General features: G+C 46.6%; 1 protein-coding gene across 2 annotated transcripts; it reads right to left on the bottom strand.

Annotated features, from left to right (window-relative positions):
* Nucleotides 1–214: 214 nt before the first annotated feature.
* LOC142010543 (glutathione S-transferase-like) lies at nt 215–19,957 on the bottom strand. Of its 2 annotated transcripts, XM_074988897.1 has the most exons (9): nt 19,774–19,791; nt 17,998–18,121; nt 14,216–14,353; nt 10,970–11,076; nt 7,490–7,541; nt 5,487–5,619; nt 3,600–3,741; nt 1,254–1,385; nt 215–643 (listed from the first exon to the last, which is right to left on the bottom strand). In XM_074988897.1, the coding sequence occupies exons 4-9, from the start codon at nt 11,054–11,056 to the stop codon at nt 521–523; spliced, it is 669 nt and encodes a 222-aa protein (XP_074844998.1). In that variant the 5' UTR covers nt 11,057–11,076; nt 14,216–14,353; nt 17,998–18,121; nt 19,774–19,791; the 3' UTR covers nt 215–520. The 2 variants fall into 2 exon arrangements, with proteins under 2 accessions (XP_074844998.1, XP_074844999.1); XM_074988898.1 differs by lacking the exon at nt 17,998–18,121 and having other exon boundaries at nt 19,774–19,957.
* Nucleotides 19,958–25,117: the final 5,160 nt, after the last annotated feature.

Raw genomic sequence — 25,117 nt, 5'->3', positions numbered from 1 at the left:
CCATATCCAACACTTGTGAAATGCAAATGGAGGTAGTGCAGTCCAATGGACAGGAATCAGAGATGAAGTTCTGTTCCTGAATTCAAGGCCATGCAGTGGTGCCTCAGTTTCCCTATTTTAAACATGATGATCTCACACACCCCCTCTTTTCTAAAGCAGTTCGAGAAGCTAATAGGTGAAGATGAACCCAATCATGTATTACAAATAAGTGAACTCCAACAAAGTAATCAATGTTTTATTTCAAGTATCCTCCAATTACCTTCGTCTACGGTACGTTGTAAATATAGTTCTAGCTAGTGCAGTGACATTTTTAAAGTGTTGTGTCTGCATGCTAGCGTTTAACAGGCCCTATAAAATTTTCTAAAATTCAGTGTTACAGATTAAAGACAGAAGAGGCCATTATACTCTAATTTGATTTTTTATATAGCTTGATCAATAAAATGTTTGATGTATGTGGTTCACAGCTAAAAAGCATGGCTGAGCTAATATACTGCAGTGGTTTTTACTGCCTATCTAATGATTAGATACCAAATATTTCCTTCACTTGTGCAATGAATTTGTTATCTGCTGGTGGTTTCCTTTGGCTACCAGGCTGCAAGAACTTCTTAATTGTGGGGATGTTGCTTATTCTTCCTTTAAAAGCCTAAACAAAGAGCAGTAAAACAAAACTTTTAGGAGTAAGAAAATATTCAATGTATTTGAACAAAAAAAATTGCAAAAGCTAAAAACTACACAAAAAACAATTGGCAGCTATTTATGGCCAGATTTTCAGAAGAGGGCAATAGCAGAGCTGGCCAAAGGATGGTGGTTCTTTTTTGTGACAATTTTCAAGGTTTCAAAATGTTTTGTTCCAGATTGTAAGCATGTATGTCATTTTTTGATTTGGAGAGGAAAGTGTGATATCTTGGTGATCTGAGCACCTAGAAACCCCAGGTGCAAGTCCTTGCTCTGCTTTCAGTTCGTCAGAACAGAGACTTCAATCTGGGGCTTCCACATCCCAAGCCAGGACATAAGAGCATCTCCCTCTAAGAAACTGTCAATCTTCAAACATCTGTTTAACATTTCAGCTTCAGTGCAGTTTCTTTTTGCTGAAAATGTAATGAGCAGCTCTACATTTTCCACGCTATCTCCCATTGAGAGTAAGGAGAGCTCAGGTATTGCACTGGGTCCAATGCTTAGACATCAATATTTTACATTGGGCAAGAGATGAATATAGGTGTATGTTGCTTAATGGGATCAGGTAATTTAGTTACCTGTAACTGAGGGAATGAGGAGAGTATATCAGGCTTGAACTCTTCTGCCATTAAAATGGCTTCAAGCAGATGGACATCTGCCCAGCTGAACTGGTTACCAACCAGAAAGTCCTGGCCATGGTCTTTTAAAACCTATGGAATGTGAGAAAACAGGCATTAGGCATACAAATGGGAAATAGCTTACTTTAGTTAAATATGGATGTCGGAGCTAATCCAAGAAAGAGGTTTGAGGTGATGAGTAGACGATTGTGCTCGATGAGAATGAAAAGCCATTTAATCAAATTTGATCCATGATCCAGTGTATAGCCTTCTCCTTGACCATGACTTTACATTCATAAGGGCTGTGTCTACACTTGCCCCTCCCTTTAGGGAGGCACATGTTAGTGAGGCACTGTGGAACAGGTTAATGAGGTGCTGATATGCACATTCAGCGCCTCTTTAGCATAATGGCAGCCAGACACGCTTCAAAAGTGCTGCTTTCGAAACGGAGACTGGCTGTACACACATGGGTACTTTGCAATAAGCCCCACACTTCAAAATTCCCTTATTCCCAAAACGAGTTGGAGGGACACATGTAGACACGGCCAAGGAGATTCACGGCAACAGTGCAAACAGGAGAAGGGGGCGTATTTTTGGAAGTGGTTAAGAAATTGTGTATGATTCACCTGTGATATGCCCCAGCCTATATTAAAAAGGAGACTTCTTGAGAACCCTAATGTTTATGCTGTCACCACAAGAATCTCCAAATCAAGTACTTCACATCCCACAGCAGAGGGCCCCCATGACTAGGGGGTCTCTTCTGACTGCAGATTTGGTAAGGCTGTCTGGCCCAGCTCTTCTGCAAGGAAGCATAATGACACGAGCGAGCACAACAATAGTCTACTGAAAAAGAAATACGCTTTTGTTTTGCTAGTTACAGTGAGGTTTCACACAGCTCATAATTTCATTATCTGAAGTGGGTTGGGAACATAGTGAGATTGGATAAGAAAGCTTCATTAAGCAGTCTCCTTTCTTGCATCCTCCTCTCTGGAGGAGTCATGGGAAGAAGAATATGTCCATCCAATGCACAATGAATAGATTTCAGTGCAAATGTCTGCATAGAATGTTCAAAGGAAAATGAACTGATAGAAAAAGTAATGAAGAGGTCCTAGAAGGGTTTCAACTAGCTACAAATATACACATAAGGAGGAACTGGATGCACTTGGGAAACCTTTTCAGAATGCCCCTTAACAGGTTACCTAAAGAGACGCTGCTTTAACAACCTCAGGTTAAGAGTGAGAGAGGCCAAGCTAGAGACACTCATGATGGCTAATGTGGCACTACTACATCTGAAAGATGGGAGACAGGGGAAAACATGTGGGAAAAGGAACCCACAACTGCTGTGCTTTGACCTTAACTTAGGCAGTTGATGGTACAGGACAAATCACAACAACTGAATTTCTTGCCTATTGCAAAACACTGATTTTGCCTGTGCAAATTACAAGTTCTGTTGAGGAGACATCATGTGAAACTGTGTAATTGAAGTTATGCTTTCTTACTGACAAATCCACCCTTGGGCATTTTGCTTTGTCTGTGACACTTCTTGTACAGCTCTCTTCCAGGGGCTTCGCCACAAACTGCCGCTGTGTGTATATTTTGTATGGTGCTCAAAGACTTTAGAGCTCAGAGTATCTAAACTAAAAGGACATGCAGATTGTACCCCTTTCAAGAGTCTGATTCATCTTGTGCACCCCCAAGTTTCACCTCACTCAAAAACTGACAAAAAAAATCAGACATAAGATTACAAGTGTCTCCCAGCGCACTATCACTGGAAAAGTAGCTTACTTTCTCATTGTATCTTAATTATAAAATAAATTGGATTATAAACAGTGGGCTTACATTTCAGTGTACAGTACACAGAGTAGTATAAACAAGTCATGGTCTATATGAAATTTTAGGATGTATGGACTTCGCTAGTGCTTTTTATGTAGCCTGTTGTAAAACCAGGCAAATATCTAGATGGGTTGATTTACTCCCTTGATGAGCTCTGTATTCACTCAGGGTACATTTACGCCTGGTTGAGAAAGCCCCTGCTTTAAACTACTTTAGAAGAACCAGATTCTGCCCTGCTCACCATGAACCGCATCCTCCTCCTACTGAGGTCAATAAGGAGTCTCCATGGCAGAAACAGCATCAGATTGCTTGGTGGCCCCCTCTCCACATTTTTCTAAAAGGATCTCCCATGTGGTCCTGGAGCCTTACAGCTTTACCTGCCCTGAGAAAACTTACTGCTCTGCAAGGGAAATTTCAGCAAGCATCATTATACAAACTGTTAGTCTCTGTGGTCTGAACTGTTGCCTAACTTACCTTTTCATAGACTGGGAAGTATCTGGTTGTGGCCCTCTCTATGATTAAGGCTAAATTCTTCTCCTTTGCCTCGGGCGCTTGGAAAGGAAGATACATGATCATTCCCATCAGATCTGTTGTTCCTTCCACATACATATCAATCCTGAAACAAAGATATTTATTTTCCATTTAGAATAGTCCATTTATTTCTGAACACTTCTCTTGTTCAGTCAGCTTTTTTATTTAATTGCAGTGTTATTGCAGGCATACTCAGGAGGCTAACTCAGCCATTGCACTACAAAAAATTGATTTGAGTACTTGATCACTACCTATGCTACCAATTCCACTTTAGACTAGATGTTCCCAGTCTTCTTCCTAGCACTAATCTCATTAACACAGAGACTGTCTCTGTGGCATAAGCAACAGTTTATTGGAAAAGTAATGTTAGGAAAGTATTTTAGTTGTGCTATTCAAATGTTGTTTACATTTTGAAATTCAAACAAATAAAAGGAAACAAATTCTTTCCTGATTTTCAGCTAGCTACACTGCTGGTCAGACAAAAAAACAGAACCAAAAACTACCCTTTTGAATTTTGACAATGGGATTTTGGAAGAGATTTTCACCCTTGATTTTCTGTCTTTCAACTAGGTTCAATATTTAGTGGGATACTTTTAAAAAAAGATAGGCACCAGCTCTATGTAACCAGTAAAAGCTCTACAGAACATTTTGAGAACCATCAGCTTAGGTTTTTGAAGACCATAATGCTGACAACGTAGCAATTAGTGGAATGTGATCAATTTTATTACAGTCAAGAGTAGGATATGGCCTTCAGAATCATGAATTTGTTTGTAAGTATGCTAAGAGAAGCAGAATCAAATTGGGATTTTTCTTTTAAAATGAGCACATTTTTTAGACAAAACCAATACCCCATAAAAGGATTCCCACCGAGTCACTTTTCAGAGGAAACACGCTTAACATGTTCTCTCAAACCTGATGTTTTCTTGGGACTTTGCAGAACTGAACAAGGAAAAATTCATTGCTCACACATTAAAGCTACAGAGCAATTTGTGAAGCTAGAACTCTTGTAGAACATTGAGTCCTAGTTTAAGCACCATAAAATTGTTTTCCTTTATGGACATTGTACATATGCGCTATACAATCTACAGTAATTTTTAAGTAAACAGATGTTTCCATCTGAAACTGACAGTTTTTAAATGGGGCCAACAGGCAGAAACACATCAGGCCATTCCCAAAGAGTAAATAGGAAAGAAATAAAAGTAAGCACTAGGGCATATGAGGCCTTTATTATTAGCCCATTAGGGATTGGTAGTTGCCTCAGGAACTTAATATGCTTCTGGTTGCTAAGTAACTGATGAAACTCTGTGGAGGGTTATAGCAATATCATCAATGTGTTCACTAACAGTCATACGGAACAAGGGTTTAATAAACAGGCTCTTCAATCTAGCAGAGAACTGTATAATGTGATAAGTGGTTGGAAGTGGACGCTAGACAGACTATTTACTGGAAATAAGGTGTTTTTAACCATGACAGTAACCAACCCTGAACAATTTAACAAGGTTGTTGTGGATTATCCACTATTGGCAGTTTTTAAAATCAAGACTGTATGTACTTTTAAGGGACATGGTCTTGTAATTATTTTGGGGAGGCGGAGTGGACTGTGATATACAGGTTAGAAAATATAATGGTCTCTTCTGGCCTTGGAATGCATCAATACACCAGTTAGACAAAGATCACAAATTAAAACTGTGGGTTTGAGACATCTGTGTTTTGACTGGTTCATAATTTTAACATACATGCAAGGGTGGGGGCTATATTTCAAAGCTGTTTTCTTCTCTATTTCAGGTAAATGTTCAAATAGTGTTAATAAGGATAGTGCTGTTACAGTACAGTGCTCTCTCCTTGAGGTCCTTCCCATAGAGTTTGTATTTCCCTGCTATGTAGCTGAGAATGGCTCTGGTCTGCACCATCTTCATCCCATCAATTTCCACCATGGGCACTTGTTGAAAGAGCAGGTCCCCATCTTTGGAAAGGAAAACAAGTTAAGTCACTCAGTCCTCACCAGCCTATAGCATTGCATGGATCGTAGAGAAAAGGCCTTATAATTCACATGGACAATTCTATTTATATTTGAGAGATTCTAAGCTTTTATTGCCAGAGTGAAGGAATATGCAATTCAGTAAACCCTCGATATAACAGACAAATGCAGGGCAGGGGTGTCTGTTATATCCAAGGGTTTACTCACTGACCTTCCTAACTTCTCTGGGCTCCAGCTCCTCTCGGCTCAGTACTGCAGCTCCCCGGTGACTCCTGCAGGTCCCAGCAGTGCTCTGCCCTCAGAGCAGTGGCTCCATGGCTCTGAGCCGCCTGCACTCTACCCTCTACTCAGCATGGGGGCTCATCCCAGCTCTGAGGACCCAGGGGTAGCAGCTCTGCCAGCCGCAGTCAGGGGCCCCACAGCTCCAGTGACCCTAGGGATTCCGTGCTGAGGTGATCCCAGTTGCCGGGGGGGAGCTATGGCAATCCCAGCCACAGCCAGGGACCCAGTGGTGGCGGCTGGGGCAATCCCTGCCGTGGCGGAGGGTGCAGGGACCCAGTGGTGATGGCTGTGGCAGTCCCAGCTGTGGCCAGGAACCCTGCAGCTGTCTCAGCCATGGGGGCATGGGGGGTGACCCACTGTTGGCAGCAGTGGTCCCAGCCACATGGGTGGCATGGTGGGGTTTGGTGGTGTCTCTGGTGAGTCACCATTTACAATACTGTACTCTATTTTCTTTGGGGGGGTGGGCAGGGATAGCAGATGTCCGTCATTACTGATGTCCAGTAAAATGTGGGCCACTATATCGAGGGTTTACTGTACACCTTTCACGCAGACCACATCATATGAGAAAAGTTGTTTCACAGACAAAACTCCTTTTCCACTAACAATCCAGATTAAACCAAACAGAAGAAAGATGTTCCTAAAATATTACACTATATATAAACTACTTTACCACATACAAAAATGAAAAGGTGTAGTTTTTGTTGTACAATAGTGACTCAAATTGATATAGTATCTCTCTTCAACACTGGCAAATGCTTACCACAAACATTTTAAAATTAGCAAGATGAGTCTAAACATTAGCTGTTAAAATGAATTAAATTACTATGCAGGTGTCATGGCCTGTTGCATTGCAGCCCTCACTCTTACTCTTTGTCTGCCAGCATGGCTTGGCTGCGCATCTAGAGAACACAGCTCCAAAGTCTGTCCACAAAGACAGGAAGCCCTGCCCAGTGCAGAAAGACCTCCTACCTAGGACTGCCCTGTCCAGCATCCAGGCCCCCCAGGGACTGCCCCCACATTCCAGCAGCCATCCTAAGACTGTGCCCCCTTACCTACATGTTGTCCAGAGACTGCCCCCAGCTACGTCAGAGTCCATTCCCCATGTACCTCTGTCCCTGCCGTCCTAGCCTCCTGAACCCCATTATGCCCCACCTCCTGCACCTACTTGCCTGCAACCCAAGCACTCTCCTACCATACCTGCTGATCTACCATCACAGCTACATGTAGCTCAGCTGTGCAGCCTGCCCCACCCCCAGAGTGCTGGTGAGCCTGCTCCAGCCAAGGTCACTACTATTGGAGAAGCAGGAGGAGCTTACACCAGTGGACTTGGTCTTGCACCACCCATTTTTGCACTCCCCCTCCTTCCATGTTTTGCATATGGAGCAGGTGCCACTCCTACCCCCTTCTAGTTATGGTGCTGAGAATGTTCACATGAACCACAGTTGTGTGCTGACGGGGGGGAAGCTTGTAGGTTGAATATCACTGGTCTAGAAACAAACTTGCACAAGTTTAAAGAACATAGGTTTAAGTTAAACTGGAGTAAGTATGTGTCCCAACTAAACCACAGACTCACCCTTACGTAACTTTTCCAAGTCCTCCTTTGTTTCCACAAACTTTTCTTCAAACTGGAAAAGAGAAATAAAGGGCACTGACTATGAATTCATGATGCATGAAATAAACTATCCAAAGGCAAATATCTGCTGTATAAAAATCAGCTAATGCCGCATGGAAAATGTCAAGAAACAAAGTGCAATTCTGCCTTTATGTTTCTTACATTGATTTAAGCAATAGAGCTAAACAACATTTGAATGAGAATAGAATCTTCCTTCCTACATAACATGATCTCTGGTTCCTTATCTTCCACAGTATCACACATCTTTGGATGCCAAAGATTTTTCACTCTATGTTAAGAAAGCCAAATAGGAAAATGAATTCCTAGGAAATTATGATTATGCCTCCAAGCAAAAATTCAGCACAGTAATTAAGCCATATCAGACAAGACTAAATATGGAGATACACACAGAACCAGAAGGCACCACAGGAGGTCATCAAGTCCAGTCCCCTTCCCTCTTGGCAGAACCAAGCACCATCCCAGACAGATTTTTTTTCCTTTTTAAATCTATTTGCCTCAGATGCCTAAATGGCCCCCTCAAGGAATGAGCTCACAACCCTGGGTTTAGCAGGCCAATACTCAAACCACTGAGCTATCCATCAGGGTAGCCTAGCTGGCTTCAGGAGAGTTGCATTAATTTAAACACATTAGAGCATCTGGACCAAAATATAGAAAATAATCTCTAAACAAAATGTTTTCAAAGTTACTGACATGGCGTGAGTGGGTCTTTATTCTTGTTGTAAATGAGAAAAAGCTGCAAATATCAAACATTCAAAAGAATCTGGAGAGGGTCCTGACTTTAAACAGCAGCAACAGACCGAATCAGACTGGAAAAGACCCTGAGAGATCATCTAGTCCAGTCGTCTGTACTCATGGCAGAACCAAGCACCAGCTAGATCAGGGTGGGGAACTCCCAGCCTGTGATCCTGATGCAGACCATGGCTGGCCTGGATCCAGACCCTGAGGCTGGGGACTCCCCTCCCCAGCATCTGACCCACAGTTGGATGAGGAGCCCCAAGCTTCATGGGAAGAATCAGGGAAACCAGGGCCGGATATGGACAACGGGCTCTGCCAGCGGAGGGAGTAGAAGCGCTACCACTGCTATTCTTACCTTCCCCTCCCTGGCTGCTAGCATGGCAACATGGCGCTGCCTGCTGAGAGTCTTCATCCACCATTATGATTGGCTGGAATTCCAGCCAATCAGAGCGGTGGATGGGGACGGGGGGTACAGGGGACCACTGCTTGGCATAGGGAGGAGAAAAAGCTCCCTGGAGAGGCTTTTCTCCCACCACAGCTGTTTCCTCAGCCAGTGGAGGGAGCAGGAGCAACAGCGCACAGAGGTAAGTGCCCCCAGCACACTCCTGCCCAGGTCCCCGCAAACCAAAACCCTCACCTCCACCCTACTCCCCCACTCCTGAACTCCCCCCACTGCTGCATCCTCCCACCCCAGCCTGTTCCTGCACCCACACCTGCTCCCCAGCAGCCCCCTACCACACACTGAACCCTCCCATATTTGGTCTCACACAGGGTGGCCAAAAGAGTTAATCTGGCTGGGGGGAAGCCTTGAACATCAGCCCCCTGTTCTCTACCCTCCTGCCGGTGGTGCTGGAGTGTGAGGGGAAAAAGGTGTCTCAGCCAGGGGCCACATCTGTGAGAGTGTGGTGAGAAACGAAAACCCACTTTTACTGACCACACCTTTGATCCAGAGACCATCCTGGGCACACGTTTGTCTGATGTGCTCTTAAAACTCTCCAATAACCAACATTCCACAACCTTCCCAGGCAATTTATTCCAGTGCTAAACCACCCTGACAGGAAGTTTTCCCTAATGTCCAACCTAAAGCTCCCTTGCTGCAATTTAAGCCCATTGCTTCTTGTTCTATCCTCAGAGGATAAGGAGAGAATAATTTTTCTCCTTCCTTCTTGCAACAAATTTTTAGGTACTTGAAAGCTGTTTTCATGGCCCCTCTCAGTATTCTCCTTTCCAGACTAAACAAACCCATTTTTTTTCAATCTTGCCTCACATGTCCCATTTTCTAGACCTTTAATAATTTTTTATGCTTTTCTCTGGACTTCCTCCAATTTGTCCACATCTTTCCTGAAACATGATGCCCAGAACTGGACACAATACTTCAGCAGAGGCCTAATCAGCTCAGAGTAGAACAGAAGAATTACTACTTCTGTCTTGCTTACAACATTCCTGCCAATGTATCCCAGAATGTTGTTTGCTTCTTTTACAATAGTGTTACATGACTGACTCACATTTAGCCTGTGGTCCCCTATGATCCCTAGATCCCTTTTTTGCAATACGTCCCATTTTGGGTGTGCGCAAATGATTGTTCCTTCCTAAGTGAAATATTTTGTTTGTCCTTATTCAATTTCATCCTGTTTCTTCAGACAATTTTTCCAATTTGTCCAGATCATTTTGAATTTTAATCCTATCCTCCAAAGCACTTGCAACTCTCCCAGACTGGTATCATCCATGAACTCTGTAAGTGTGGTCTCTGTGCCATTATTTAAGTCATTGATAAAGATATTGAACAGAACTGGATCCAGAATTGATCCCCGCAGGCCTCTACTCATTATGCCCTCCTAGCATGACTGCGAACCACCAATAGCTGCTCTGGCAATAGTTTGCCAAGCAGTTTTGCACCCATCTTATTGTAACTCCATCTAGGTTGAATTGCTCAACCTCTTCAGTTTAATTATTCTGAACACGATAACCACTAAATTCTCCTTAGAAACAGAGAACCTAGTGTGATTGGGGAGGGGGGGGTGCATGTGTGAGAGTCAGGCTGGAGGTGTGTGTGTGACAGGCAGAGCAGCTCCCAGCAGCTAAGGATGACCCCTCGGGCTGTAACCTAAGCTGGCAAGTAACACCTCTGACCTGAACAAAGAGCAGGGAGGAACTGAGCTGGGGGTTTGAATCTGAGGCAACAGTTAGAAGCTAGAGGAGAGAGAGGGAAGGCAGCCAGCCTGTGCTGAGGAGGAAGCCAGACCCCAGATGGAGCACCCCTCGGGCTCCTCTCCCCAAGATAGATTGGAATGTCTCTGCCTGCTATACTGACTCCTCTGTACTGAGCTGTCTCTCTATCAACTAATAAACTTCCCATTCTACCTCCTGAGTGAGAGTCACTCCTGCCTGCAGACAGGCTGCAGCGGTTGGGGACCCCTGAACTCCATTACACCTAGTTACTGCAAAGAATGAAACAAATACATTCTGTGGAGCACAAGATGCCAATACTATTAGGATCCAGTCAATAATATATGGGACAACTGATATGCAAAATTTACATCCAGGTCTTTGTGACTCTTGTAAATGTTGGTGTAACCACTTGCGTGTTAGGAGATGGTGCTAATAACTAGTACTTAGTCATATTTTCAAAACAGAACAGTCCTTTCAACCACTGAATAATTTGATCACTTTATAAGTAGCACAAACCTCAACTCCAGCTGCTGCTAGCAGCCATCGGATAGATTCCATTTTACCTCTTCCTTTAGTGTAGTGCAGTTTGGGTTTTGCAGACATGTTTTCAGCTTTCTTGATGCCTGACAGATAAAGCAAAATAAAATGATTTTAAAAAGGCAGCATTTAATATCCAGGTGAATTTTGAATTTTATCTGCCATGACAGTCAACATTGCTGAGGGTCTTGTCGTGGAGATGCACACAAGGAAGAGACGAGGTAAGCATGACCCAGAAATCTGGATTTGACTCATACAAGCCCTTTGTGGGCTCTGGAAAAAAAAGAGAGAGTAACTCTAGCTATTTAGTGAGTGAAGAACGAACTGTTTTATAGGGAATCATGTTGAACTGGAATTGTCCTACTGATCTGTGTTTTTAAAATTATGATTTACTGGTGATACAGCAAGAGTGACAGTTTTTTTTTAAATGTCTGTGACATTCAGGGGAGCGATCTAAACCAGTACATGGTTACGTCACTGCCTGTTCTATAACTGAGTGCTTTAAATGCTCTGCTGGTGTGCTTCACAGCCCACACACCAACAGCTAGCATACAAGTAAGCAGTCTTCAGAGAACTTGTTTGCTGTGCAGCTCTGGTTCAGCACCCTGCCCTCAGCTGCCTGCCTACCACAGTTCAGCGATACTAAGTACAAATAATAAGCGTTAAGAAAGCATTGCAAACAAGAAAGTAGGAATATGGTTCTAGAACTTAATTTCAACCAGTTATAATCTTTGCCTAAGCAGGTTTCTTCCTATAACCAATTTCCTGAAACTTTAACCTTCTTGAACTACCTTTTACTCGTGTGGGAGTTCTGTGCCACTACTCCAATGCAGAATTCATGTGCCCTGCAGATTTATTTGGATCCCCACAGAAAAATGATCTTCTGATAGAGAAACAAAGGGACACCAAGGTTGGTCACACACAACAGTCACATACTTCTCTACAGCACCGGAGGCAAATCCTTTTGGGTGCCCAGAGCAGCCAGCAGAGAGGTAAATCACTGTGGGAGAAGAGGGCTGGGGATACCCCAGCCAGTTTGGGTCACTCCCACTCCTCCATCCACCCTGTGCACTCAGACCCCACTCCCCATTGAGCCTCAGGCTCCTGAACCCAGAATTTCCCCCCACCAAACCCCAGCACACAAACGCCCCTATGCTGAGCCCCTCCTACCTCCACATCATCTGGCTGAGCCCCATATCTCCTGCATCTGGACCCCTCAATTACCCAAAGCACCCCCCCCACAGGTCTCACCCTGACATACCCAGAACCTCATCCAACCCCCCCTGCACCCAACCTCCCACCCACTAAGTCGGACCCCCGTGCATCCAAAGCCACACACCAACCCCCCTGCACTCAGACCAATCCCACTCCCTGCTATGCCTCCATCATTCAACCCTCCCCCCATCTGGATGAACCATACCCCCTATGCACCTGAACCATGCCGATGAGCCCACCACATTCCCTCAGCAGCCAGACCCCCAGCTGAGTCCACACCACCTTCACCTGGCACCCTCTGCAGAGTCCGATCACCCCTCCACTGAGCCCCTCTTCTCACAGGCCTTCCTCTGAGCCACATGCACCCAGGTTGCCTCACACAGAGCTCACTTCACACTGGGACCTCACCACACTTCAATCTTGCTCAGCTCAACCCACACCTTGGTATTTCTGGGGCAGACCCAGCCCTCGTGTGTCAAAACTGAGTAAAAACTCCCCAAGTCCATATCCAGGGAAGGCCAGGGATGGAGGGAGGAGTGCGGAAGGCTGCAGGGTCATCTCCCACTTCCTTGAAACAAGTTGCCTGTGCTCCACACTGCCATGCTGGAGTCTTTCCATTTATTGACAAAATGTGTAGAATTTTAAAATGTGTACAGAATTTTTATTTTTGGGAGGCAGAATTCTCTCAGAAGTAGTCATACATGACAAAAGGTGTTGACACAGTAGTAAAGCAAAATGGGCTTCCATATTACAACCACACACTGGTGGACAATTCTCTAGACCCAAAGAGAACTGTAGAGCTGAAGTGTCTGTGAGATCATTTAAATAAAAAAAAAAACAAAAAACTGAGATCATACACTTAAAAAAAAATCATCTCAGCTTTGGGCACTCACTTTGGTCTTGTAACTAGAACAGATGTATAGGATGTACTCAGATAAACTATTCAGTTTTTCGGGCTCCAGTCAAAGGCCAATTTCTTCATGGGATCTGGGCTCTTCAATCTCAGTCACCCAATCTATAAACCAGTATCTGATCTAACACTGCTTAAATGTGTTTTGGGACCTTGCTGTGGCCCTTTGGGCCTTGCTCTGTAACTCTGCATCTTTTTCACCAATCTGTTCTGTATCTATGGCTAAAGCAAAGGTAGCTGGAGGCAGGGTCCCCAGCATTTGTATAAACATCAACTGGCACCATACGTAGGACACTTATGCAGGGATGGCTTCACTTACGCTGTTTTCCATCCTCTCACTTCCCATCTGATAGCTTAGTTATCACTAAGGGGCAGCACAGAGCCTACAATATACACAATAATTTCCAGTTTTGTTAACAATGCTCATGACACAGCAGCAGCCTTTGCATTCTGCTGAGTCACTTCTGCCAGGAGGAAGAAAAATATCTGGAACCCTTGAGGATGATCAGCTTTAAGGCTGAGGGAAAACTCAATAACACAAAAGTCTCAGGGGGTAGCTGTGTTAGCCTGTAGCTTCAAAAACAACACGCAGCCCTTTGGCACTTCAGAGATTCATAAATTTATTCGCTTTCATGGGTAAAACCCCCTTCAGATGAAAAACTGTGAGAAAAAAACCCAGACTCTGACAGGGGTTTATATAGCGGGGAAGGGGGTGAGGACTGCCCCTGTAAAGCACAAGATTCTTAAGATCTCTCTTAAGGCCAAGATTACAGGTGTCACATTTGTAAATTAATTCCAATTGAGATGTCTCCCTCTGTAATCTTGTGGTAAAATTCTTTCCTTGAACAGCTACTTTTAAATCCATTATTGAACATCCAGGGAGGCTAAAGTGTTCCCCTACAGCTTTACATGTGTTCCCATTCCTGAGGTCAGACATACATCCATTCATCCTTTGGCTCAGAGACTGTCCAGTTCGTGTAATGTGCATGGCAGAGGGGCATTGCTGGCACATGATGACATATCACATTAGTGGATGTGCTAGTGTAGGATGGTATGACTGATGTGGTTAGGTGATCTGATGGTGTTGCTTATATAGATACCTGGACAAAGATGGTAAAGGGGTTTGTTGCAGATATAGCTTCCTGGGTTAGTGCTTCTGTGGTGTGACGTGTGGGCGCTGGTATTTTCTTGAGCCTGGGAGGTCGGTTATAGGAGATGACTGGCCTGTCATCCAAGATCTGTGAGAGAGAGAGAGAGAGAGAGAGAGAGAGTTTTCCAGGATAGGTTGTATATAGTCAACGATGCACAAGAGGGGTTTGAGTTGGGGGCTGTAGATCAGGATTGGGGAACCTTTTTCAGGTCAGGGACTGAAAAAGGAAGAAAACACCCCTCACTGATGTAGTCCCAGGGCTATAGGGTCTGGGCAGAAGGCAGGAGCAGGCTGGGAATTGTATGTGTGGGGAGGGCGGTTCTGGTTGGGTGGAAGGGTGCAGGAGCGGACTGGGGACAGGCAATCTGGGCTGGAGGGGGGTACAAGAAAGGATGGGGGTCTGGGAGGGAGGAAGCATGCAGGGGGATTTGGGGTGCGAGGGCTGGAAGGGAGGGTCAGGTTGGGATTTTGGGTGGGGAAGGGGTGAAGGCTCTGGTATGGATTCTGAGTGCAAGCTCTGGGGTGGTATTGGGGTGCAGGTAGGAATGAGGAGTCAGACTCTCAGTGGGAGTATGGGAGGGGGTTGGGGTGAAGGCTCTGGGATCAGGATTTGAGAAGGGGTGAGGCGTGCAGATTCTGGGAGGGTGTTTGGGTGCTGGGTGCAGGCCCTGGAAAGCCGTTTGGGTGGAGGAAGGGGTGGGAAGGAGCTTGGGGACTAGAGTGCAGGATTTTTGGGGTGAAATAAGGGGATGGAGAAAAAGGTTGTAGCCTTTGGGAGTGAGTGGGATGCAGGGGGAGAGGATGCCATACTGAAAACTTCCTGATAGCAGCTCCTGGTGGAAGAGGGCCCCCTACTTGCTGCTGCACCCCCCCCCACCACATCCCCACCCAGCCCCGCCTACTGCCCCTCTCATCAGCTTGGCTATCGTAGCTTGCATGCACACTTAAAAAGCTACAGTACCACAGCTACAGTGGTGCAGTTCTAATGCGTCAGGGTAGATGCTTTGTAGAGCGATGGGAGAGTTTCTCAGATCACTGTAGTGACTCCACCTTTCCAAGAAGTGGCAACAACGTTGCCAGAAGAATTCTGTCTATACCTGGGGGTAGGCTGGATTAACTGATTTTCACACCCCTGAGTAACATAGGTGACTTGACCGAACTTTCCAGTTTAGTCCAGACCCTTGCAGGGTTCCCTCTGCTGGACAGCCAGGAAGCTAACAAGCCCAGTACAGGGGCTCTGGGCTGCTGTTCACAGAACTGTCACAGTAAGGGAAGAGATACGCTCCTCAGGCCCCAGGAGCAAGGCTGGATTAAGAAAAGGGCTTCAGGTGCTGTAGCTCATGGCCCCTCTTTACCTAGGGCCCTGAATGGCAGCTGTAAAGCCCCTGTGTTTTGGGCCAACCCTTCCTGGCTGGGGCAGGGAAGCAGCTCCACACCATTGTTCCTTCCACTCTCAGCTGGAGCCACATCACCACAAGAACCAGGAAAGCTCTGTACCAGGCTGCCTTCAGATGGGGCTTCTGCCCCCACATCTCCCATTAGCCAGGAATCGTGGCCATTTCCCCTTAGATCCCAGTACCTACTCCATCCCCGAGCCCCCTCCCACACCCTAACACGCTCCGAGGTCCAGTATCACAGACCAGGGCCCCAGCCCTGAGCTCCCTTCCACCACGCTAGTTTCTCCTGTGGCCCCATTCCCCAAACCTGAGTGCCCTACAGCCTAAAGCCTGCCCAGACCCTGTACCCCCACACCAACCTACCACCCTGAGCCCACTCATATACTCCAAACCCTTTGGCCCCAGCTTGGAGCCAATTCCTGCTTCTCAAATGCCTCATCCCCCAGTTCTACCCCAGAGCCTGCACCCCCCTGGACAGAGCACTCACCCCCCAGTTCCAAGTCCACTCCTACACTTGGATGAGGGACTGGACTGCACCCTCAGCAAGTTTGCAGAAGACACTGTGGAAGCCATCTTATACAGAAGCCATTTTTTGTTTCTTATTTCTGCACATACACAAGAGCTTGAACTTTTCCTCACCTATTTGGGAATGGCAGGGAGGATGAGCTAAGTGGAATGTGTTAATGAACTGTTTGGATTTGGGCCTCTTACTCCCTAGTAGCTGTTCCTCCTTGCTGATAACAATTTTCTCTTGGAAAACAATTGATGTTTCTCTAACTAATTGCTTCTAGCTCTGGACTTGTTTGTGTAAGGGTATAAAATACTAGAGTTAGCTACATCAAGCAGCCTTGCTGAACCTAGTTTTACTGGTGTCTGGTTTGGCTCATCTGTTGCCTTATTGAATTCAATAAAGCTGAACGTTAGCTGCCTAAACACAGACAAGTCCTTTGCTCCAACATCATAAAACTAGGGTGAGAGGTAGATATGTTGGAGGGTAGAGAGAGAATCCAGAGTGACCTGGATAAATTGGAAGACTGAGCCAAAAGAAATCTGATGCGGTTCAACAAGGAGAAGTGTAGAGTCCTGCACCTGGGGTGAAAGAATCCCAAGCATTGTTATAGGCTGGGGACCGACTGGCTCAGCAGTAGTACGATGGAAAGGGACTTAGGGGTTATGGTGAATGAAAGGCTGGAAAGAGTTAACAAGAAGGCTAATGCCATTCTAGGGTGCATTAGGGGGAGCATTTTGAGCAGATCTAGAGAAGTGGTTGTTCCCCTCTATTCAGCACTGGTGAGGCCACATCTGGAATACTGCGTCCAGTTTTGGGGCCCCTAATATAAGAAGGATGTGGATGTGCTGGAGCAGGTTCAGTGGAGGGCAACAAAAATGACTATGGGGCTGAAGCACAAGACCTATGAGGATAGGATGAGGGATGGGGAAGCTCTAAAGAGGAAGATGAGAAACTGTTCTCAGTGGAGTCAGATGACAGGACAAGGAGTAATGGTGTGAAGTTACAGGAGAGGAGTAGGTTAGATATTTGGAAAAACTACTTCACCAGGAGGGTAGTGAAGCACTGGAATGCGTTGCCTAGACAGGTGGTGGAACCTCCATCCCTTGAGGTTTTTAAGTCCCGGCTTGACAAGGTCCTGGCTAGGATGATTTAGTGGGGTTGATCCTGCTTGAAGCAGGAGGCTGGACTAGATGACCTCCTGAGATTCCTTCCAACCCTATGATTCTATGACTTGGCCTCACCTCTGCTGCAGACTGTCCAGGTGCAAAATGAGTTTTGTTATGTGCACCAATAAGGAAATGATGCGTAGACAGTTATCACAAATCACCTCCACACATTGTTGCACATTACAAAATTGATTCCGAACATGGACAAAAATAATCAGTGGGGACACTGGCCCCTAGGCAGATCTATAGGGAGGCTATACACCTAACTTGGACTTTGTAGATCCCATTATTTTTTCCACTGAGGTGCCTTTTAGATAACTAAACATTAGAAAACATAATCTGTGCACTGTGACACCTAAATCCCTTTAAGGAGCAAGAATCTGAAGTTTAGGACTGGAACAGAACTCAAGAGGTCCTCCAGTCCAGTCTCCGGCACTCAAGCTAGGGCTATTTGTTAAGCCTGTTCTTAAATACTTCCAAAAGGAAGCAAATATGCCTGAGAAGGGTGTCAAAATGCTTCTTGGGCAGTTGCCAGCTCATGTAGCCCTCTTTGCTCAGGAACAAAGATAAAGTCACAATCTACCTACAAAACCCTTAAAAGGTATCCAGCTCCCTAACCTCAGACTCCGGAGCCAAGTCCGTAGTACTAAATACATACACAGTTTATACACGTTCTCCAACAAGATTCCAAACATAAAGAATGGGCATCTATGGCTTGGTTGGCTTCAATTAAAGTTGTGAGTGCATCTCTGAGGATCAGGATCTCACAGTGTTAAACCTACCTACAGGAAGAAAAACATAAAAATCTCTTCTGGATGAGTTCAAACAAGTAGAGCTGGTCAATGAAATCAGAAGCCTGTACCATTTAAAGCAAATAGTTACATAATGAAACCACAGCTATTACATTACCCAACTCTGCAGATATACCTGGGGAAGGGGAGGGGGGTTAAGAAATCACTGTGTAATTTGCAAGATTTATAGTATGTGATACAGCTCTAGAGCTATTAGCCACAGGGCTGAAAATAACACTGCATTCAAAAAGCACCTTTTGGAGCAAAGGTTCAATTTCAATAAATTTATTATTTTGGAAATTTTATTTCAAAATGACCGGCCTTCTCTCCTGCTTTTTTCCAAAACACAAAGGTGTATTTTTCAGTTTGAAACCGCATTTTGCTTAGGAAGTTAAATCTGCCATCAAAACAAACCAACAGGATTCCTTCGTGCTGCTCTGATTTCTCTTCCTGACTTCACTTCCCTCCCCACTTCACATTTACGGTTCATGAACGGAACATAACAACATAAGAACGGCCATTACTGGGTCAGACCAAAGGTCCATCCAGCCCAGCATCCCGTCTGCCAACAGTGGCCAGTGCCAGGTGCCCCAGAGAGGGTGGACTGAAGACACTGATCAAACAACTTATCTCCTGCCATCCATCTCTACCCTTTGACAACCAGAGGCCAGGGACACCACTCCTACCCCTGGCTAATAGCCTTTTATGGACCTAACCTCCATTAATTTATCCGGCTCTTTCAACTCTGTTATAGTTCTAGCCTTCACAGCTCCTCTGGCAAGGAGTTCCCCAGGTTGACTGTTGGCTGTGTGAAAAAGAACTTTCTTTTATTAGTTTTAAACCCGCTACCTGTTAATTTCCTTTGTTGTCCTCTAGTTCTTGTATTATGGGAACAAGTAAATAAGTTTTCCTTATTCACCCTCTCCACAACACTCATGATTTTATATACCTCTATCATATCCCCCCAAGGCCCCTCTTTTTTCCCCACACTGAGAAGTCCCCATCACTTTAACCTCTCCTCACATGGGACCCATCCCCAACCCCTAATCATTTTAGTTGGCCTTTTCCGAACCTTTTCTAACACCAAACTATCTTTTCTGAGGTCAGGAGACCACTGAGATTTTTTTGTTTTTTTCCTGTGCTGCGATTTGGCACTAGAAACGTTTTTGGAACCTCAAGAATTCGCTTTGGTTGGACACGGTCTTGGCAGCTGCAACACAGAGTTGTAGTTACAAACCGAGCGCACCTCCTGCCGAGCCCGGAGCGGCCTTGGGCTTAGAGGAGGGGGAAAGGCACGTCCCGCTCAGTGCGAGGGGGGTCCGGCCCGGCGCTGGCAGGCGGGGGAGAGCGCACTGGCGTCTCTTCAGCTGGAGGAATCGCTACGCCGAAGTGCTCCCTGCAGCCGGCGCTTTACTGTCCAGCCCGCACGTGGCCCGTTACAGGGCTGCCCGCCTCGGCTATCTACCCCGGCCGCGGGCAAGGCCCTGCCTGCCCCCGAGAGGGGCCGGGGGCTTCCCTCAGACACGCCCTGCCTCCAAGCCCCCTTCCCGCCACCGCCGCTGCCTCCCGGAGCCCAGCGCCCGCCGCGGGGGGCCGCGAACGCCGGCAGGTGGCGCAGAGCTGGGCCCGCGCTGAGCACTGACCTGCTCTCCCGCCTCGCTCCTCGGGCACAGCAGGGGGCGGGCGCTGCCGCCGCCTGCTTTTAGACGCCGCCGGCTCCGCCTTCGCTCGGCTGTGAGGCGGGGCGGCCGCAGTCCCGCGACAGAGACGCTGGCGCCGTCCGCAGCGCTCGGCTGTTTGTCAGACGTGGGTGGGGGTCCCGGGCTGCCGGCCCAGCCAGGCCCGAGGAGCGCGCGGAGTGTCCGAGCGCGGCCAAAGCGCCTGGCTCCGTCTGCCCCAGCCGGGCCGTGGGGTGCTCCGGGGTTGTGTAACTGGACCCGTCCCGCCGCCAGACACAGCGGGCGCTGCCCTTCTCCCTCCGCCCCGGCTCTCCAGCTCGCCCTGTCCCGCACCGCGGCTCGCTCCCTTCCTCCAGCCAGCCTGGCCCTGGCTGTGCTTCTCTCTCCCTCAGCATCCCGCTGACAGGGCTAAGCACACCCCGGGCCTTCCTGCGCCGCCTTCCCTGCCCTGCACTCGGGAGTCCGGGCTCGATTCCTTGGGGCATGTTAACTCTTACGTGCAACACCAATGCCGAGGTAATGCTTGGATGTGCACCACCAGTTGCAACAAAAGCCATAGGTATAAATATATGGTGCAAACAGTTCATAGGTATGGGGGAAAATACTAAAACAAGGGGTAATTAATGAGCAATACTTATGTGTATCTCATATGACATTAAAAAAAAAGGAAATGAACAGTATTCAACATCTATATTAATGACCTGGATGAGGGACTGGGTTGCACCCTCAGCAAGTTTGTGGATGACACAAAACTAGGGGGAGAGGTAGATTTGTTGGAGGGTAGAGAGAGAATCCAGAGTGACCTGGATAAATTGGAGGACTGGGCCAAAAGAAATCTGATGTGGTTCAATAAGGAGAAGTGTCGAGTCCTGCACCTGGGGCGGAAGAATCCCCAGCATTGTTACAGGCTGGGGACTGACTGGCTCAGCAGCACTACGATGGACCTAGGGGTTATGGTGGATGAAAGGCTGGATATGAGTAAACAGTGTGCCCTTGTAGCCAAGAAGGCTAACGGCATACTGAGGTGCATTAGGAGGAGCATTTCGAGCAGATCTAGAGAAGTAGTTATTCCTCTTCATTTGGCACTGGTGAGGCCACATCTGGAATATTGTGTCCAGTTTTGGGCCCCCCAGTATAAAAAGGATGTGGATTTGATGGAGCAGGTTGAGCAAAGGGCAACAAAAATGATTAAGGGTCTGGAGTACAAGACCTATGAGGATAGGCTGAGGGATTTGGGCTTGTTTAGTTTACAGAAGAGAAGACTTAGAGGTGATTTAATAGTAGCCTTCAACTTCCTGAAGGGGAGCTCTAAAGAGGAGGGTGAGAAACTGTTCTGAGTGATGGCAGATGTCAGAACAAGGATTAATGGTCTGAAGTTGAAGAGGGAGAGGTGTAGGGTTAGATATTAAGAAAAACTACTTCACCAGGCGGGTGGTGAAGCATTGGAATGCATTGCCTAGAGAGGTGGTGGATTCTCCATCCCTAGAGATTTTTAAGTCCCGGCTGGACAAGGTTCTGGCTGGGATGACTTAGTGGGGGCTGATCCTGCTTGAAGCAGGGGGCTGGACTAGATGACCTCCTGAGGTCCCTTCCAGCCCTGTGATTCTGTGTATTCTGGAGTACCTGTACTATCATGCCAAAAACAACTCAAGATAGTGACTGCACCAAAATGCATAATACCCACACCTAGCTCAGCTTTAAGATGCTAAACACATCTATGAATCTATTAGAGACACTGTACAAATTATGGGGTGAAGTGTGGGAGGCTTAGGGCAGTGGGCTGGGGATGTGGGGGTGTAGGAGTCAGGGTTGGGGTATATGAGGATTGGAATGCGTAGGGATGCAGAATTAGTTCAAGGTGCTGGAGATGTGGAGGTGCAGGAATCAGGGTTGGGTGCACGAGTGGGCTCAGGGCAGGAGGTTGCAATATGTGGGGGTGCAAATCCTAGGGTAGGGTGCTGGGGATGTCAGGGATTCAGGAGTAAGGGTTGGGAGCTGCAGCTGCAGGCTCATCCCCTGTTTGACCCCAGCCCCTCACTGCCCAAACAGCCCTTGCCCTCACCCATGCTAGGCGCAAAGATCTCCCCACTGCCTACTCAGCCCAAGAAAACCCTCACCCAACCCCCCAACTCAGGCTGACACCCCCCCCACACACACCCACATCTCCACCATCTTTCACATACACTCTGCCTGAGCACAGTCCCCAGCAGGGTGACTATCAGCCCCATTTTCAGCAGGACATTCCAGTGTTTTAGGTAGGTACTCCACTTTTTTTTTTTTCCTCAAAAAAGCTAATTAGCCTATATATTCACTCCGCCCACTGAGCTGCCCTTTCCCCAAGTCAGCACAGCTGAAGGTAAAATCTATCAAGAGCCAGCTGGACAGCATGTGCAGTACAGGCAGCAGCAGGAGAGGGAGCCAGGGGCCCTGCCGTAGGGGCAAGGCTGGGTATGTTGCTGGGTAAGACAGCAGCAGAAGCTGCACTAAAAGTGGCTCACTTTAAAAAGATAGCATCAATAAAGCAGTAACTTCACAGGGAAAGTGACAGAGAGAGGGAAAGGTACTTAGAAACAACTACTGGCCAGAGCTGGATAACATCTACACAATCTTTACCAAGCTTTCCTCAAACTATAGTACCCACCTAAGGAAGTGAAGAAACAGACTGACAGAGCCAGAAGGGTACCCAGAAGCCACCTGCTACAAGACAGGCATCACAAGGAAAACAAGAGAACACCACTGACCATCACATACAGCTCCCACCTAAGGCCTCTCCAACGCATCATCAGTGATCTGCAATCCATCCTGAACAATGATCTTTCACTCTCACAGACCTTGGGAGGCAGGCCTGTCCTCGCCTACAGACAGCCTGCCAACCTTAGACAAATCCTCACCAGCCACTATAGATCACAGAACAGTAACTCTAAGCCTGGAACCAATCCCTGCAACAAACCTCGCTGCCAACTCTGCCCACATATCTATACCAGTGATATCATCACAGGACCTAACACCAACCATACCTTCAGGGGCTCCTTTACCTGCACATCTACTAATGTAATATATGCCATCATGTGCCAGCAATGCCCCACTGCAACTTACATTGGCCAGACTGGACAGTCTCTGTGTAAAAGAATAAATGAACATAAATCAGACACCAGGAACAGTAATGTACAGAAGCCTGTAGGAGAACACTTCAATCTCCCTGGACACTCAGTAGCAGATTTAAAAGTAGCAGTCCTAAAACAAAATAAATTTCAAAAATCAAATGGAGAGATAAATCTCTGTGCTGCAATTTATTTGCAAATTTGACTCCATCAGCCAAGGATTAAACAGAGACTCTGAGTGGCTCCCAGCTTACAAAGGCAGCTTCTCTGCCCTGGGTGTTAAGATCTTTCCATTAGAATGACAATGGGTCATATCCCCCCTGCCTTATCTGACTTGTTGTATCCTTTTTTCATACATACTACTGATAATGGGCCTTTTCCACCCTGACTGAATGGACCTTGTCAGCTTTGGCCCTCCCTTTTACTGGGACCACGCTCTTTAAATACCCCTCTGAAACCACCACCCCCCACTCATGCATCTGATGAAGCGGGTCTTTGCCCACAAAAAGCTTATGTGCCAAAATATGGTTAGTCTATAAGGTGCCACAGGACTTCTTGTTGAATACCCAGTATCAGAAATGTTGAATCTGTCTCCAAATGCCTCATGCCCATTGTGCCATGGTCTACTGTTCTGCCTGTTTTTTCTGTTTTGTTTTCTGGAATTATAATGTGCTCTGCCTTATGTGTTCCAGGACTTTTCCAAATTGCATGGTGCTACATCAGTGGCTCATGAGAACAAGAGAGGCTACCAGAAAGAAACAATTTATGGAGCCCTGATATATATATTCAAAACCTAGCTGCAGCAGGGCCAACAGCCACAGTGGATCTAGAGGTAAGGTACGATGGGCGCCCAGCTCCCTGTTAGCTGATGGCCAGGTGAGATGCCACTTATGCCCTTGTCTATGGCAGAGCCCACCAGTGACCAGGCTGAGAGCAGCTGAAAGCAGCTGGGTTCTTTGTTTTTTGTTCGGTTGCACAGTAACAGGAGGGGTCAGGTTACCACTTAATCAATTACTTTGTTTATTTATCTAACAAGTTAATCTCTTACCGTTACAATGTTTGTTTGTTTACCTAGCGAGTTAAGCTCTTGTGGTTACAGTTGTTACAAGGGTTATATTTTGATTACAAATAGCTAGCATACACTCTAATTCATAGATCTATACTTGTTCAATGTGTGCAAAAATGAAAAGCAAAAGATAAAATACCTAGCAGGTCTTATTCTCACCCCTGTGTTCCCAACGTGGCTTGGCCAGTTTCTCTCTCAATCCCTTGGGAAGAAGTCCTTTGTCTCTTTTTTTCCAGGAGTCGGGCATCCCCGGGGACCTGGGGAGACCCCCACCCTCCTGTCCGGCAGGAAAGATGATTGGAGCTCAAATAGGGGGTCTGCCGGACCCCTCTTTTATACCCATTGGGTCACGTAGGCTTCTTCCTTGGTTTAAAAAAAATGCCAGTTGAATTAAACTGTCTGATGCTGGTTCTCACAGGGAGTTCAAGGGCGTAATTCACACCTGTGAGGTAGACAATTGAGGGCATTTGTTTCTTAATGGGCTGGGGATTTTCCTCGTGTCTGGGACCAAGTGTGCGACGAATCAACTGATGGTAATTAGCCAAGGGCAGTCCGAGGCCTGGCTGTTAATTAGCCCATTGTTCTTAGCTTTGCTCCAGAGCTTCAAAGACCATGGCTAAAATAAGCCCATCTGCAGTCTCCGGCATTCCAGGGCTGGGCTATTCCTTTTAACCCTTTCATGCTCTGAAGTACCTAGGGAAGGCAATATGGAGTAGAGCAAAAGGGGGGGTTCCGCTGGCTACACTCCCCACCCCAGAAGCGATAGGGATGAGAGCGGACAGTCAGCTCTGTCCCTCCCCACACTACCTTGGAGCCATGTGCAGAGCAGTGACACAGCACTGGCATGTTTTTTCAAGGGAGCCCAGAACTCCGGCTGCTTTCACTTTGGCAGCAGCGGCAGCTGGAGCTCCGGGCCCCTTTGAACTGATGGGCCCTGCGGCAACTGCTCCCTTTGCCTCCCCCCATTGGTGGGCCTGCTTAGCAGTCATTAAATTAATTGCACTCAGCCAACAAGAGTAATTAAATCTTTTATTTCATTTTATTCTCTTAAAGCTAGCAGTTAATGTCACCTCTTTGGCTCTGTGCAGCCTATAATTCAGTGAAGCATTTCATGTGCTCATGCAGTTATTTGTATTTACTA

This window comes from Carettochelys insculpta, chromosome 3 (assembly GCF_033958435.1).
Source record: "Carettochelys insculpta isolate YL-2023 chromosome 3, ASM3395843v1, whole genome shotgun sequence".
Lineage (NCBI taxonomy): Eukaryota > Metazoa > Chordata > Testudines > Carettochelyidae > Carettochelys > Carettochelys insculpta.
Note: the sequence above shows the minus strand (reverse complement) of the source record. Positions and strands in the feature narration are given on the sequence as shown.

Coding starts and splice junctions, on each gene's coding strand:
- LOC142010543 (XM_074988898.1), bottom strand. CDS start 11,056: ATGTCTGCAAAACCCAAACTGCACTACACTAAAGGAAGAGGTAAAATG. Junction 7,542..10,969: donor TAGCAGCAGCTGGAGTTGAG/GTTTGTGCTACT, acceptor TCTCTTTTCCAG/TTTGAAGAAAAGTTTGTGGA. Junction 3,742..5,486: donor GACCTCAAGGAGAGAGCACT/GTACTGTAACAG, acceptor TCTTTGTTTCAG/GATTGATATGTATGTGGAAG.